Below are 15,733 nucleotides of genomic sequence, written 5' to 3'. Positions count from 1 at the left end.
CATTGGAGAACAAACACACGAAACGACTGTCTCATGATTCGCCACCTGTCACCCGAATTATCGCATCTTGTTGTCCATTTAATTGGTGCAAAATTGATGCAACATTTAAAACCAGTCATCGAAACGATGAACGAGAACGAAAGCTTCGGGCGATTCCGATCAATCAGCTGCTAATCTTTGGCAAATTGACAGTCACCACCGACCTTGCCGCTTGCATCCGCGTCAACCGGCCGGCTGTCAATCAACCTGGGGGTGATGATGGTTGGTAAATTAATTTCGCATTGATTGACTCCCGACGCCGTACGGAAAGTGCTGATTTCGAAGATGACGATCCCAGCAACCATTGCGGTGGCGCTTTCGATGAAGTAGCTCGTGCGTGGTGCAGTGGACCGAAGTGGATGAGCTGAAGTGCTAAAATCTGAAGGAACATAGTGGAAAATATAGATTAATTGGGGGAGAAAATAAAGCAACGCACAGAAGGACGCAACACATAAGCTGGTAAGAAATTGGTGGCTAGAGAGTGAACAAAATGGTTTTCTTTATGTCGATGAACTTATTTATGAAAAACAAGGTGCAATTAACTGCTGTGTAGTTGTGACGAAATAATTGTGATTTTGTTATTTGATAAATATGGTGTAAATATCAACTAAAGCATTTCAAACGTCTAGTTTATTTAGCTCTTTATCATTGAAATGCTTGTTTCGCAAAAACTATTCCATAGATGCTGTGAAAATGTTTAACCTTTAACATCACCTTTACACCTATAGATGATGCTACACTTCAATTTTATTGCAGAGTTTTTCAAATACTTACCTTGCATTCCTTTGAACTGCAAATCTTTTGAGTTTTACGGAACCTTCATGATTTACATATAGCCTAGAAAGGTCTGTGCCCTTATAACTAATAAAAACTGTGCGAAAAGCCTGCATTACTTGCATGCGGCCCGCGATTACTTTATAAAGGTTTAAATAAATAGCCTATGTTTTAGACTGATTACTAAAAAAAAATTGTACTTTGGAAACACAAAAATCAAGATTCAATAAAAGAAAGCTGTAGAAATTTGATGTATTTAGTTTATACTTTCTTATTAAAACAAGATTTGAACTTTCAATGGCCAAAATCAAAAAAAAATACAAAAGCAGTTGAACAAAATAGCCCTCAACAACGTTATTTGTGAAGCAATGAGGTCCATGAACTAAGGAGTTTGGAGACCTCTGCTATATACTATACAATATAACACATATATAACTAAATGCTGTAACATGAAATATGGCCTAATTCAGTTTGATTAGCTGTGGTATTTTCTGTTTAAAATGCTCTTTGTTTCATTCACTAATACAAAAAAGCTGAAAATATTCAGTACGAGTAGAGCTATGTTTATTATCATCGCTTTTCCTGGACAAAACAACAAACAAATTATGAATTGTACGATTGTTTTGATAAAGGATTTGTATGATATGGTCCCACGTTATTAACATACAAATTGATGGCATGTAAAACGACGATAAAGATTTTTATTCAACTTTATTTTTAATTACTTGCTTTTAAAGGCTATTCATTGATTAACTTATGTCATAATTCATGAATCACTCGCTGTAACTGTATCACTTGCTGTAACTATATGGACAGTCTTTTTTTCTCGATTTACGGAAATCCGGAAGAGTAAATGTATGATTTGTACAAAATGCTATTGACATCTTTGGGTTTTTTTTCAAATTGTTGATAGCCTTTACTATATGACTTATTACGAAAAAACCAAGGATCGTATGAAAACTAGAAAGACATGTCAAAAAAATAGGTTGTTTGTGTTAATAAATGCATTTAAAAATCGAGACTTGAGCCCATGAAGGGCATGTTGTTATAATCATATTCTGATTTTTTTTCCTCCCATCACTTACTTTAGCATAAATGTTCTCTTAAACTGCTATTTAAAATGTACAAATCATACATTTACTGTTTGTATCTGTGTTTTCCGGATTTTCCGCAAAACGGTAAAAACGACTGTCCATATAGTTAGAGTAGGCAGTGTATTTGTTTATTATTTTCTGTTTTAAATATTTTTTTGGCATTCTTTCGATCCGTTCTTCCATCAATAAATAAATAAGTAAACAAATAAATGTTTAAACACTGTACTGTACAATGTATGTGACTGTACAACATTTTATTATAAAGCTTGACATGTGCTGCTTCAAATTCTATTGCATGAAAAAACACTTAGTAAATAAAATTTTACATTCAATGTTTGCAGTTTAGTGTAACAATTATAATGTAACACGAGAAAACAAAGTTTATCGTTGAACGGAGTGTTTTCCAAATTTTGATTTAACACGAATTGATTATTTCTAATAGAGCCCCAATATCCTATGAGTGGTAAATTAGCGTATGATTTTGCTTGCTCATCTTCGTGTTATAAGTCCGATGTACTGTAGCACAATCGATATTACATTATAGTTTAATCGTGTACATGCTCAGCCCAGCATATTGACATACGTAAATGTAAAAAATAAACACAAACTTTGCACACCTTCATTAACGCATACGGTGTTTAATCGTACAGGTGCAAAAACTCGCTGATTTTCGAAAATATTCGCCTAAACAAGTTGAAAATGACAGTTTTGGAATGGATATGGAATTGTTTCCTGCTTCTGCTTTTTGTGGGTAAGCCATTATTCTGATGGTAACTATTTTAATATATTTGGACCGATTTAATAGATGTTTTTTCGTTGTTGCTAATCCTCAACTAGACGGAATCAATCCATGATTTGATACTGCTCTAGGTGGCTTTAGTTAAATTATTAAAACACACACCATTATACTTGTTGAGCTCTTGTAATCCTTTCACTCTTATCGACACATACTGAACAAAATCAGCCATTTATGTTTATTCATGCCTTTTATTACTATATGACACTTTTTTCTATCGCACCCTTTAATGACGCTGGTTGGCGAAAGGTATCGCGAAGGCGGCACTATCATTTTATTGGCCCTCGATCGGAGAGTGGAGATATGACGATTTACACCCATCCCTTCGGTATCACGAGTCGTGCAGGTACGTGAGCATATACCCGTTGCTTTATAATGAAAGGCAAATAGATCAATAGATCCTCCGCACTCCTCAAAGTCACGCGGCATAGGTTTATAGGGTGTATTTATTCAAAAAGCGATTTATTTTATGAATTAACTCATGGCATGGTAAAAGAGCACTCTCACCCTTGAGCACCATTTGTTTTAATTTTAGAACGAAGCAGCTTCTCGTGAATAGCGTCTTTTTCGTTGTCTATCCTTGCGTCCTGTGCGCCCGTTGGTACCCCGCGAACCGCCAGTGGTCGTTGTGGACGGAGGATGAAAAAGACAATACCGACGCTTACGTTCAATATTCGCGCGAGGAGGAAGAACTTTTGCGCCATGGTATGCTCCGCGGGCGAATGATAGTACAGAAGGAAATTTTACTGCCTACCGACAGTATCCCGGAGGAGGATGAGCCATCGACCTACAAAACATACGGTAGGGTAGATGATTGCGTTGTTGCAGTCAACGAAGACGAACCGCGTAATGAGCGGAATTATTCTCCAAAATCATGTGAACCTCTGAATTTGTCGAGAGACGGTGATGTAATAGATTTAAACGATGAGGACAACATCCTGCAGCAGCAACCTGCCAAAGCCGCTGAGAGTATGGATTCATCTGCCTGTAGTAGCGAAGCAGAAGATCATGATAGCGTAAGATTAATTCAATCATCTCCGAAAACATATCGTGGTATTTTGTCGGTTGTCACCCGAGATAAAAGTTAGTGCAACGTAAGCTCAGCAACGTCTTTTTTCTTTCCTTTTGTAACATATTAATCTGTTTTTGCCATCAATTATCAAAACTAGAAGGATACATTGAAAGAGAGTCGCAGAGAAATCAAAGCAGAGCTGAGAATTAGTTTAGTGAACGGGTGAGTGAAGAACAACTGATCGATGAGGTGGCTTGAAGATTTATCCTACACAATATATTACTTCCTTCGACTTGTATTGGTCGATGGGCAGCATAAATCTACGCTTCCAAATCCAAAAATAGCAAAATCAGTTCATTAAATACACAAACTCTACCTTACCCCAGCACCGCAGCTAACACAACAAAGGGCGGATGGATTGTTTCAACGCCAAGCATCGCACGATTATGTTTCCCCAGCTGATGGATGATGGAAAATTGTTGACTCATAAATGTGAAAATATTTGGAAACAACACCAGCTCATAGCTTGGGAAGCCAGAAGAGAACCAGCGCAATGTGTTGTGCGGGCCAAAAATGGAGCAGCACCCACCCCCGGACGAGTTTAAAATTATAACACCAAAACGAGAATGCATTCCACCAGCGGTCATGGTGCGTGAGCGTCTGACTCATTTGGTTTTCCAACGGCCACATGCCACGATACGGTACAACCGTCGAAAAGGGGGAATGCTGCTGCTATTTTCGAAGATGTCATACATGAGCCGCCCTCGCCAGCCGCTCTTGGTTTTGAAATTTAATTTCCGTCTATCGCGAAGGGTTATTTGGTGGTGGCCATGTCGGATGGCCGTATCTGTACTGCCTCTTCCCGACGAGGGATGCTTTATCTGCCTCAAGCACGCCATCGTTTCTCTTGCACCCACGCACGCAACGATTAAAACCCCGATCTAAAGTGTTGCTAGATCGCAAAAGTAAACCCTGATCGGGCGGCATGCTATTTGACCGTGACAGACACCTCCACGAAACAACAGTGTGCCCACGTTAACCCAATATCGAACCCATTTCCGACGCATAATGATAACAACGGGAGCATTCTGGTTATGTTCCCCCGCAGACGCATCGCGCAGCGGCGAGCCGGCCTGCGATGGGAAATTAACCGAAGCACAATCTTGCGAGACCCGCCTGCACTTGGATGGTCGAAAATGGTGTGAATAGCAACAGCCACGAGTGTGAACAATTTATGATCCCACTCCTGGAATGCCCCGAGTGGTTGCACAACGGCATAAGAAGATGTGCCGTCGTTTTCTCGTGCTGTCGGATGTTGTGATGTTGCTGAGTGTATGTTGCTTTACAAACTCTGGGAATGCCACGATCTGCAATTTGGATTTGAAAAAAAAGCGACAAACCAGTGGCAACTGAGTGGGTTATGGTGACTTGCATGACAGAGTATGGCTGCTTTTGACGACGAGTTGATTTACACTGAACAAATGATGATCCCACCATGGGGTTCGAGAACAGTTTGAACAGATCAGTAGCATCGTTTGCCGGATTTTCTGGCAATTGCCATTTTTCTAGGTGTGGCTTACAAAGCAATTCTTTATCACAATTAAATTTGTTTTTAATTAAAATATGCAAACGAGAGTTGTAGCTGCTTAGAGTGATCTATACTACATTTGAATTTAAATTAAAATAGAACAATGAGTATCCGATATCCAATGAACCTGAGAGCGAATTATCTTTGTTCTACTGTAAAAGATCGTTAATCTTGAAATGTTTTGGCTATTTTTTTTTTGCCGAGTCACTGATATTCAATCCCATTATGGATTAAAGCAGACCTACATCAACAACAACAACAAAAACAAAGGGCCGGTCTGGTGGTACAGTCGTCAACTCGTACGACGTCACATCATGCCCGTCATGGGCTCAAGTCCCGAATAGACCGTGCCCCCATACGTAGGACTTGACTATCCTGCTATGGTAACAATAAGTCACTGAAAGCCAAGCCCACTTCACTAGTGACCGACAGCGGTTGTTGTGCCAAAGAAGAAGAAGAAGAAGATCAACAACGATTATTGCGTCAAATAAGAAGAAGAACCCGTCAGAAGTTTGAGGCTGTGGATCTTAGATGAACACACTACAGACAGTGGTGAGAATTTATAACATACAAATAAGTGAGCCTAAGGAAGTCTGGGGCTGAGCAATAGAATGCATACGGAGCAAGAAGCGTCCTATCTAGCTAGACTAACTACACCAATGAGAGCAAAACCGAACAGTCGACGATTTCGTTGAAGGAGACTATTGTTGAATGCCCGTGTGGTATATTGATTTCGATTTGCAAAAAATAGCAGTCTACACAGCAAACACCTAATTCGGAACTCAAAAGGTGTCTTTCCTAGGTATATAGTGCAAACCATAGGGAAGCGTATGAAGTACTCTATCAACAATCGAATAAGTGAACAGAACAGTGTATTAGTACGTAAAACGATAATGTAATACACAAAATCACAACACACGAACATTAAAATCATAGGAATTGTTTAACCAATAAGGCAGATGAATGCAGGAAAGGACGCCTTTAGGGAAATACAACGACACCATCTGTACACACATTGTTAACGGGAATCGTGACTATTACGGGCTGCAAAATCGGCTGAGTTCTGGAAGGCTTCGTAAACATACGTAAATCGTAAGATATCTTAACAAGTGTGGAGTAAGTCGGACACATGTCCTACTTTGAAGGTGATCTATAACGACTTGCAGTTTGGAACTAGGCATAGAGACATGCAGTTGGCTTGGTTGCGTGATCAGGTGGAGAAGGGCATTTAGATAGTCGGGCGCAGATGAGAAGGAAAATATCCTATGAATGATGGGCCCAATGATCTGAAGAATGGTTCGCAATGAGATCTACGGATCAATACGACCTGCACAAATTTTAATGGACCTTGATATTAAGAATTCTTTTAAATAGCAGCTCTGTCATCTGTGGAAGTAATTAAACTGAGATTAAAATGATGAGGCAAAGAAAGATAATCTTTTAAAATGAATTACCAAAGTCTGAATGCAACAAATTGCCTGATCTTTATTTAAATCTTATTTTGACTAAATCGCTTCAACTTAATTGCATGCACCCTCAACGCACTATAGAAATCTGCTTTTTTATTAGACATTTCCATACCTGATAATAATTGATCAACTTCGTTCGACTTGTTGAGAATGCAACCAATAATGAGAAAAGCACACCACACAAGTATGCTGCAAACGATCAAGCAGTGCATCAAGTGGGCCAGCGCTCGGCAGAGAATAATGAATGTAAGCAGTGTGTATGGATGTGTGCGTAGGAAGAAAGTATGCCCATTCAGTATGACTTATTTAAGAGAGCATAAATGGCCACAAAGAGCACCAACCATCCCAGTGGGCTGTGTTGCATGTGAAGCAATGAGCAGGCCAGCGCGGTTGGAGCACGATGTCTTCAAGCAGCATCTCCATGCTCATCGATCGCTTTCTCGGCTTTCGTACTGACTGCTAAAACAGACGTCTCCTGCAGCAGCGGAATATGGTTCCCACGCCTTCCCTGTCCTGCTTTCTAACGGGGAATCGGTGCCTTGAGTTGGTTTTGTTTTCGTTCAGTCTCGCTCGTACTTGCGCACAGACCGGTAGGGGCATCGTTCGATCCTGCTCACACGTTTTCAGCCCATGATGGCGGCGCCAAAACAGGGCGGCAAGTGAAGGGATGTTGAGTGAAGAATCTCGTGAATTGATCGAATCTCCGCTGCAGCGTGGCATTTCCATGGCGACGAAGAGAAGAAAAGAAAAAAAAGTGTGAGCAAATAATTAGAGAGAAGAGGCTAAGAGACAAGAGAGGGTGAACAACGGAGCAAGAGCGAAAGAGAGAGAGAAAGAGAGATATCGAAGCAATCCAGCTCCTCCAGCCTCGCTTTTCCTTTGGTCCGTGTACCGTGAAGCGATCAAACTAGTGAAGTCGAACGAGACGGTGCCGCGTTTAAGTGGTGGCAAAAAGAACGAGATGCATTGACCGGTTGCGCCCGTTACCATTAACATCCGCTCCTACTCGCTCTCTTTCTCTCGCGCGCTCGCTTTCTCGTTTCTCGCGCAACGGTGAGCGAGATGAGCGCGCATTTACGCGGTGCGCGCGATGCTGCGGCTCCGGTCGCCACCGCCCCATGGAAAGGACGGCGAAAGGTGGCCCCCACGCAAGCGGCTAGAGGGATGCCTATCCAGCATCGTGGAGAAGAATGCGGGGAGGCGGGAGGGTTTTCAGGGCGAGTCCAGCGGAATTGCTTTCGGAATCGAATCTCGAAAAGTTTTTCTCTTTTTATGCTCAGTATCGGTACACCGTTGGTTTAGTATTGCGGCGATCTTTACTTGCGATCGATGCGCGCGCGCACACACACGCTCTCTCACACGCGCGCGTGTTTCCTCCCGCTCCGTCGAACGCATACATGCACGACGCGTACCGCGCAATCGATTCACACACCACCGCGAGAGCACGCCGGAGAATCCGCAACAACGTCAACAAAAATATCTATAGAAGGTTAATAGCCAACGGGAGGTGAGGAAAGGGAAGAGGAAGGAGAAAAAGAAGAGGCAAAAAATACACGACTTACTCCACACGATCGCGACCGCGCCAGCTTTGCGCCCGTCCGTCACTCTTCTTCGCGCAACGCGCAAGTGAACGTGTCTCGCACGCGGGTTTGTTTTGTTGTGCTACCGATAGTTAGGTTGTGTGTGTTGTGTATTTTATTTTTTTTGTTTGGTTCGCCCTTTTTCCGCATCGACTATCCCCCGCGGTTGCTGTGTTATGCGAACGCCCAAACGATTCGTGATCCACGGGGCAGCTTGGTTTTGTGTTCGTTTTGGAAACGCTGATCGCGAGACATTTCGTACGTGCAGATTCAGCAGAATGTGAGTTTGTTCGAGTCCGGAGGAGGTTTGTGTGTTCATTTGCCGTACTATTTGCCATCACCGTATTTCGTAAATCGTCAGCCCGCGGGTTCGGGGCATTGGCAATTGTTGATGGCCGTGCCATGATCGTGATACATCCCACGGCAAGCGAATTGAGTTTGTGTAAACCCGCAGATGCAGTGCAGTGAAGTGCGGCAGTGAGTAACACCAGCTGTGCCATGTAATAATGTTTTGTGCAGGAAGTGCAATCAAACGTGCCGGGTTTTGATATTCTCCATCAGCAAGGTGAGTGTTTGCGTCGTTCGTTTCTGTGAAATCGAAGATCGTTCGTGAAGCAATTGAAATCTCATTCACGCCGTCACGAAACGAGTGTGGCAAGCGTGGCGCAAAAAATAAAAAAGAAAGGCGCATCAGTTCCAACGCGATTCCAGTGAGCGCGTTCCAGCGATCGCTGGGAAAAAGTAAATAACAGTGTCAACAGTGTGGCGTACGGCCGGCAAGGTGGTGGAGGGTAGTGTGATAGGAAAAACAGGTTTTTCCTAACCACCGTCGTCTAAGCATCGGCCAGTGCCGTCCCAGCCCTTACTGGGACGGGCAGATTTGTCGCAAGTGATGTGTGAGTGTGTATGTGTGTGTCCGGTGGCAAGTATTTCAAGATAAACCCAGTTCCCCGGATCGGGTCCCGTGCCTAGGGGTTGCTGTTAGAAGAAGCGGTTCGGCGCAGAAAACCCGGTGACCGTGAAATCATCCGTTTCTTCGCCAGCAACAGCAAAAAAGAGGTAATGTGTTTCACAGTGTCAGCGTGTGTAGCGTTTGCTGTTCCCTTAACCTCCCCTAACCACCAGCACACCGTCGTCCGAAAGCTGAGGAAATACGACCAAAACCATGCGGTGCCGTACAGGCAAATGTCTCTCTGTGTGTGCGTGTTGGTGTGTTGTTCCGATCGTGCGCCCTTCACTGCCAAAGGTGAACCCGACGACCGCAATCAATCCCCGGTGCAAAACCAAATCTCCAGGCCAGGCAGAAATCGAATGCCCAACATGGCGGGGGAAAAAGATCATCTCCAGCAAATGCACGAACACCACACTACGGACTCGATTCGATCCTCGGCCTTCGTGAGGCACAGTCGCAGAGCTGTTGCGTGATCGAAATTGACAACATATTTGTGGCACCTCGTTGGGCATGTCACCCCTTACAAAACCGGTGCCGAGCAGTGCGGGAAGGCGCACCAACGAAAGGTATTGCAAACCTTCCACCAATTTCAAGGCAAACCGCCTCTTAAGGGAACTCTCTGTTGCTCTGTTGCGTGTGTAGAGCTGTTGTAGTTTTATCGGGGCTTTTTTTATCCCCTTACATGAATGAACGCATACCTTCGATGGGAGCAGGGAATCAACTCATAACCCGGAGAGACCGAGGGCACAAGACAGCACGTTGCGTTTAGCCTGTCGATCAATCCGGTCTACAAACCATTCCCATTACCAGAGCCGTGGAGTAGAGTTTTCGACAGTGGCACTGCCTCCGCCTCGCGCTCGCGCCACCTCTACACTCTCTCTCACTCCAGATCTTGGTGGCGATAGATTTGATGAACTTAGACGCTGGGAAGTTCATCCCTCCGAAATATCCCGTTAAACGTATGGGGCGATAGGGGTGGTGAACTCCGGCTCAGGGTGGGATGGTGGGGGGATGCAAAGCTAAAATTAACCAACTCTGGAGTGGTCTGGTAAATGCGCGTTCGGTCGTGGTGGGCTAGCAATTCCCCTGATGGTTCCGCCAGGTTTCATCTTCCGCCCGCGGGATCGGCTGTGGATGCTGGAAGCTGCGGCGGCGATTCTATAATATCACGAAGCCCTCGCAGCGAAGATCGTTCCGAAACCGTTTCAAGTGTTGCTTAATGTGGAGGTGCTGGTGGTCTCATCTCGGCAGGAGTGTGACGCAACGCTACCGCCGGGCGAAGTCGTTTTCTCCCTTCGGCCAACATCAACCAAGTAGCAGCTGGTACGGTGGAGGTTAAACTCATGAATGTGAACTCGGGCTCCAGAGGCATAAACGTTAGCGCAGCATTGAAGCAGTGAGAGCACTGAATTAGACTAGATACTGTGAATTGGTGGAGTAGATTGGTTGTAGAACACACAATTGTACCTTAGCGAATCGTCTGACAAGGCGCTTATCCATGAAGGCCATTCGGCTCCTCAACATTGGCGACATTGTAGAGCGTTGGAGTGCGCTAGAATACAAGGTTCCTTCACAAGGTCTGCGATCGTCTCAACGGGTCGTGTACGCTTCCAAAAGGCCCGCGCACAGAATCTTCTCTCATCGACACGCAGGGGGATCGCATTTAAACGAGACACGAAAATGGTAATTATATTCCTATATTTAACCGGCCCGAGAGACGTCGTCGTCGTCGTCGTCTTCAACGTCACACCGGTTCTCCCACCGGGATCTCGCCACGCCGGGGATAAAACAAAACAAAAGTTCGTAAACACATGCACGTCGATCGCTAGAACGATGCCGCCAGATCGAGGCGATGCGTTCCGATGCCAGAAGGAAGGCAGAAGGAATGGAAGCTTGCTGGAGTACGAGACTACAATTCCGCCGACATGATCTTCATTAACAACTCCATCCGGTTCGTATGTACGCCGGCGGGAAGGCATAATCCGCTTCTCTTAATGGACGTAACTCCTACGACCAGTTGCTCCGATCGTGTGCTCTTTGCCAGTGTGCCTGATTGCCGGGGCCGGATACAATTTGGCCCCGGTTACTTGGGAAGCGTGGCAACTTGGGAAGCGACGCTCCGCCAAGATCTGTGTTTGCCCGCTTGACAGACTTCCGCCAGGCACTTGTCTTCTTGTACCGGCTGTGTCATTTGAATGTTGTTTGAGCCATAAAAATTAGCCCACGAGATGACACGCGTGCTGAGGTGTCCACGGCCCGTCCGTCCGTCCGTCTGTGTGCGTGTGTTTAAGAGTTGATGAGTGCATTGAGCTACATGAGCGAGCAATGGGGTGTGGGGGCACCACCTATATGTGCGGGAAACCGGTCGGCTGGCTGTGTGACGCCTGCTCGCGTTGATTGTGGAATTAGTCTTGTCAATTATCTGCCTGTTTTAAGCTCTTCTCGTCGCATTTTACCCGGCGACACAATGTCAAACTGTCATTTACACGCATGCGAACCGGTGAGCGTTTGTCAAGGGTAGCGATATGGTGGCGCGCGAATGCTAAACAGCCGCTCCAATCACAGCTGGCAATTACAGACCGCGCGAGCCGCATGGCAAAAGCGGAAAAGACCGCAAACTTTGTCTCGCATACCCATGCCAAACAGGTATATTGAACGTTGCGTAATAATATACCTTAGAAGCGGTGCTAAGATGCACCTTGTGCTAAGCAATGGCCGTGACGAACTGCGCGATGAAAATGATCATTAACTTGATCAGCATGAGAATTGCATACAACGGAGATTGGAAGTTCGTAAAAAATAAATATTTCACCGTAAGTCAACAGGATTCTTTTAGAACATGCATTAGATGTGTAAGTAAATTTAGTGAAATAATATATAGCACAATTCTTGTTAATTTATGAATTTGCCGTGATTGTACATTTACTGTGCCGAAAACTAACATGTTCAGTATTTTTTATTACATGAAATCGGGCGTTGAAAGTTTAAAACATTCCCTCGTACCTGTAAAATTTGATTTAAAGCTACTTATGAACGGATTGGATGGTATAACAATAAGTTAGTGTTGAAGCTACCAGTATAATTCAACATTTCGTTGCATGTTTGGACCAATTGCGTAGTTGTGTTGCAGGGTAAGGAGAAAACTGAAAACTCTCACCCTTTGAATCCCCGCTCCAGGGTCATTATCTTTCACTTAGAAAGGTGGTTCACTGATGTGTGTGCTGACTTTTTTTCGAACTGAGCCCGATACTCGGGAAATCAAACCCCCATGACTGTTCCAGCCGAGGGAGCACTGTTTTCCCTTTTCTTTGTGCCGGTTTCCAGTGCCGCAACGCAACAGTGTTGTTGCTGGTTGCCGGTGAAATGAGGTAGCAGAGATTGATTGACGGATTTAGTTTCTTTCGTTCGTCTCAATGGCGTTGGCTCGCGCCAGCTCAGGTTCGGGATACGGGCTCTAATCAATCAATCCTACGCGCGCTAAGATCGATTAATTATGAAATATGTAATTTAATTTTCGTTAACTTTAGTCGATGCAACAAATGCATCTATAAATATTGATAGAAAAGCGGAAGGTTCCACTAATCGTTCGCATACATTAGTACTAGTTTACACAGTGTTTGTAATAGCTCTCTTATTTCGTCATGTTTGTTTCCTGTACTAATTAACTAACCATATTATGCTTTATCTTCGGGACTTAAAAAGTAGATAAGATATTAAAAAAATATCTTTTAATTTGGTAGAAATCTTGCTTTTATTGCTTTTGATGTATTTTTTATTAATTACAAGTATTGCAAACTAATCGTTTTGTTATATTGGAAAATCATACACAGTTGCTGGAATAATTGAAAGCATTTAGCTTAGCTTTTTTGGTTCAATTTGTACCTCATTCGGTCTATGTAAATGCCATTTTTATAAATAATCTTTGAATAAATCAAAAGTGCTGTTAGTATGTTTTTGTTTTCATATTTGCTTATTTCCTAGAGTGTTCATACTCAGCCCTACACTCGTGTGGTCGCTTAGGGCCTCCTCTCGTCTTCATCCAGCACTGTTCATACCACTTAAAGGTCGCTTTAGACCTTGCGTAAAAGTGAACGTGAAATTTACAATATTTCTTTCAATAAATATCAGAATATGGCTCATTGTACACCAAAAGAAAGGATATTCAATTCACCAACTATTGAGACTATAAAACATGTTAAAATAATGAATTAAATGCCTTTACTTATCATCCCTCCGATGACCATTATTGTTTCACCGTGATCAAAGCGGGGAATCACAAAGAACTGCAATTAATTTATAAATTCATTAATTTATAACATAGTTTTATAGTGTATTTATTTGGGGAATTGAATATCCTTTCTTTTGGTGTACGATAAGCCATATTCTGATAAAAATTTATTGAAGTATAGCAGAAAAACCAAAATCTCACGATCAATTTTACTGGGGCTCTAACACGGGCGTAAGAGTTGATTGGAGGAAATAATAAATCTCATTACTTTTTATTTTTATATTTACTATTAGTTTTCATTAGTCCTATTCCCATTATCTCTGTGTAAACATTCATCTACCTTTTGTATTTTATCTTTTAAAATCTCCATGTCTTGAATAACTATCTTTTTAATTGATCAAAATTACTATTTTTCTTTTAACTAGATTGTTCTACAATTATAATTGTCCACAGAAGAAAAATGACTTGAAAATAGTTTGGAATAACATTAATTAAAAGTTGCTTTGTAATATAAGTTTAAGCTTTGCGAAACTTCTAAGACAGGGGTATCCAAACTTTTCACCCCGCTTGCTTCACAAATATCTGTTTTGAGGACCATTTTGGCGTCACCTTTAGCTAATATTCGAACGATTGAATTTTCTTTAACACAGATTGAAGCCGCAGATGGATTTTGTATTTCAAATATGATCATTTTAAAACATTTGTGCATCATTAGTTCCGTGCTAGCCACTTCTGTTAGTTAAATATCACCCTTTTAAAATGTGTTGCTAAGATGTTTAGCATCTCTTACCATTTTGCTAAGAGCAGCGCTGTAGGAAATTAAAGATTTTGAAGTATCTTTTTTTTTAAATCATCATGTTGATATGTGAATATGTATTTTAAACATCATTTATTTGTTAAGTGTCATAACATCGAATCAGTTTCATCAAAATAATGCAGTCTTGAATAACTTTCATACAAAAAAAGCAAAATTGTGCTCCTCCGCGTATCGCGCTGAAACGATTGCTGGTTTCGGTATAGCTTCGTGAGCAGTTAATATGAAGGATTATCAGGTGATATGAAGTGTGTTCAAACTCCTCGGTGTTATCAGAAAGGTGTAAGAATGTAAAATTTTAGAAGGATTAGCCCCATCTATTGTGCGATTAATTGAGCGTGGTTATCAATACAACCAGTGATAGAAAACGGATATTTTAAAATGTTAATTTTACGTATTTAATGGTGGTTACATACTTATATTGGTGCAGAGAAATCCTTATTACTTGATTTCAGTTAAAAAAATGTCACAAAATATTTTTTTGTGTAAACATCCATGAGTATTGGCCTACAGCCACAATTGGTACAGCTATGGCGAATTGCTAGGAACACTATAGCCATAATTGGTACCTTGAGAAGCAATTTTTAAATGATTTTTTTGACAATTTTGATTAAAGCTTAGTCAAAATATAGATTTTTAAAATTTTATCTAATACTTATATTTACAAGAGTAAAACCGTTATGTTCATGGCATAATATAGCCATATTTGCTACACTTACCCTATATCTTTTATATCTTCATTCATTTCTTTTTTATTTGAGATGTGTGACATTACAAACGTGTCCTAAAACTGAAATTGTTAATTGTCCACAAACGTGGCAAATTAATACAATAAAATCCCCATGTTGTGGGTGAAAATAGTATGGAATTTTCAAAATATGTGATTTAGTGCATTACTGCCTAGAAGGTATCGAGTTGGTTATTTATGAAACAAAAATCAATTTAAGTATTCATTTTTTTTTGTTTAAGTTAATGTAATGTGGCACTATTATACAATTTAAGAAGACTTCATGTATATTTTTGTATTTATATTTTATGGGTTATTTTTCCTTACAAACGTTTCATTAAAAAAAAGGCTGAGTGGGAATCGATCCACTTCTCAATTTGTGGGATCTGGCGCGTCTAGCCTTCCGCTTTTCAAATAGATTTATGTAAATCAAATATTTTATTTTAAAAAAAATACACCAATTTAACAAATTTTATTAATATTTACTTTGATACTAGAACCGATACCTCGAGCTTCTAATAAACTAGCATTTTATAAGAATTAATAGTCAATTCTGGGTAGGAGATGACGGCCCAGATTGGAATAGATATCCATACATCTGACTGCTAGCATATTCGATCGTAAAATCTTATATTCTTGTTTGTTTTATGAGTAAAATGA

At 41.8% G+C, this 15,733-nt stretch overlaps 2 protein-coding genes across 6 annotated transcripts in view; both read left to right on the top strand.

Annotated features, from left to right (window-relative positions):
- Positions 1 to 335: 335 nt before the first annotated feature.
- Positions 336 to 3,940, top strand: LOC121589102. Of its 2 annotated transcripts, none has more exons than XM_041907745.1 (5): positions 336 to 498; positions 2,558 to 2,658; positions 2,942 to 3,049; positions 3,239 to 3,786; positions 3,873 to 3,940. In XM_041907745.1, the coding sequence occupies exons 2-5, from the start codon at positions 2,621 to 2,623 to the stop codon at positions 3,923 to 3,925; spliced, it is 747 nt and encodes a 248-aa protein (XP_041763679.1). In that variant the 5' UTR covers positions 336 to 498; positions 2,558 to 2,620; the 3' UTR covers positions 3,926 to 3,940. The 2 variants fall into 2 exon arrangements, with proteins under 2 accessions (XP_041763679.1, XP_041763678.1); XM_041907744.1 differs by having other exon boundaries at positions 337 to 498; positions 2,953 to 3,049.
- A 4,119-nt stretch (positions 3,941 to 8,059) lies between these two features.
- The window catches only part of LOC121590426, a 135,073-nt gene continuing 127,399 nt past the window's right edge, over positions 8,060 to 15,733 (top strand). For 2 of the 4 annotated variants that reach the window (XM_041910100.1, XM_041910098.1), the window contains exon 1: positions 8,060 to 8,917. The gene's annotated coding sequence lies outside the window, so the exon portion shown is untranslated. Of the gene's footprint in view, positions 9,412 to 15,733 lie in introns of all 4 variants that reach the window. The other 2 variants (XM_041910099.1, XM_041910097.1) reach the window with 1 other exon arrangement.

The sequence above is a fragment of the Anopheles merus genome, chromosome 2R (assembly GCF_017562075.2).
Source record: "Anopheles merus strain MAF chromosome 2R, AmerM5.1, whole genome shotgun sequence".
In the NCBI taxonomy this organism is placed as follows: domain Eukaryota; kingdom Metazoa; phylum Arthropoda; class Insecta; order Diptera; family Culicidae; genus Anopheles; species Anopheles merus.
This window is presented reverse-complemented; position numbering and strand designations above follow the sequence as displayed.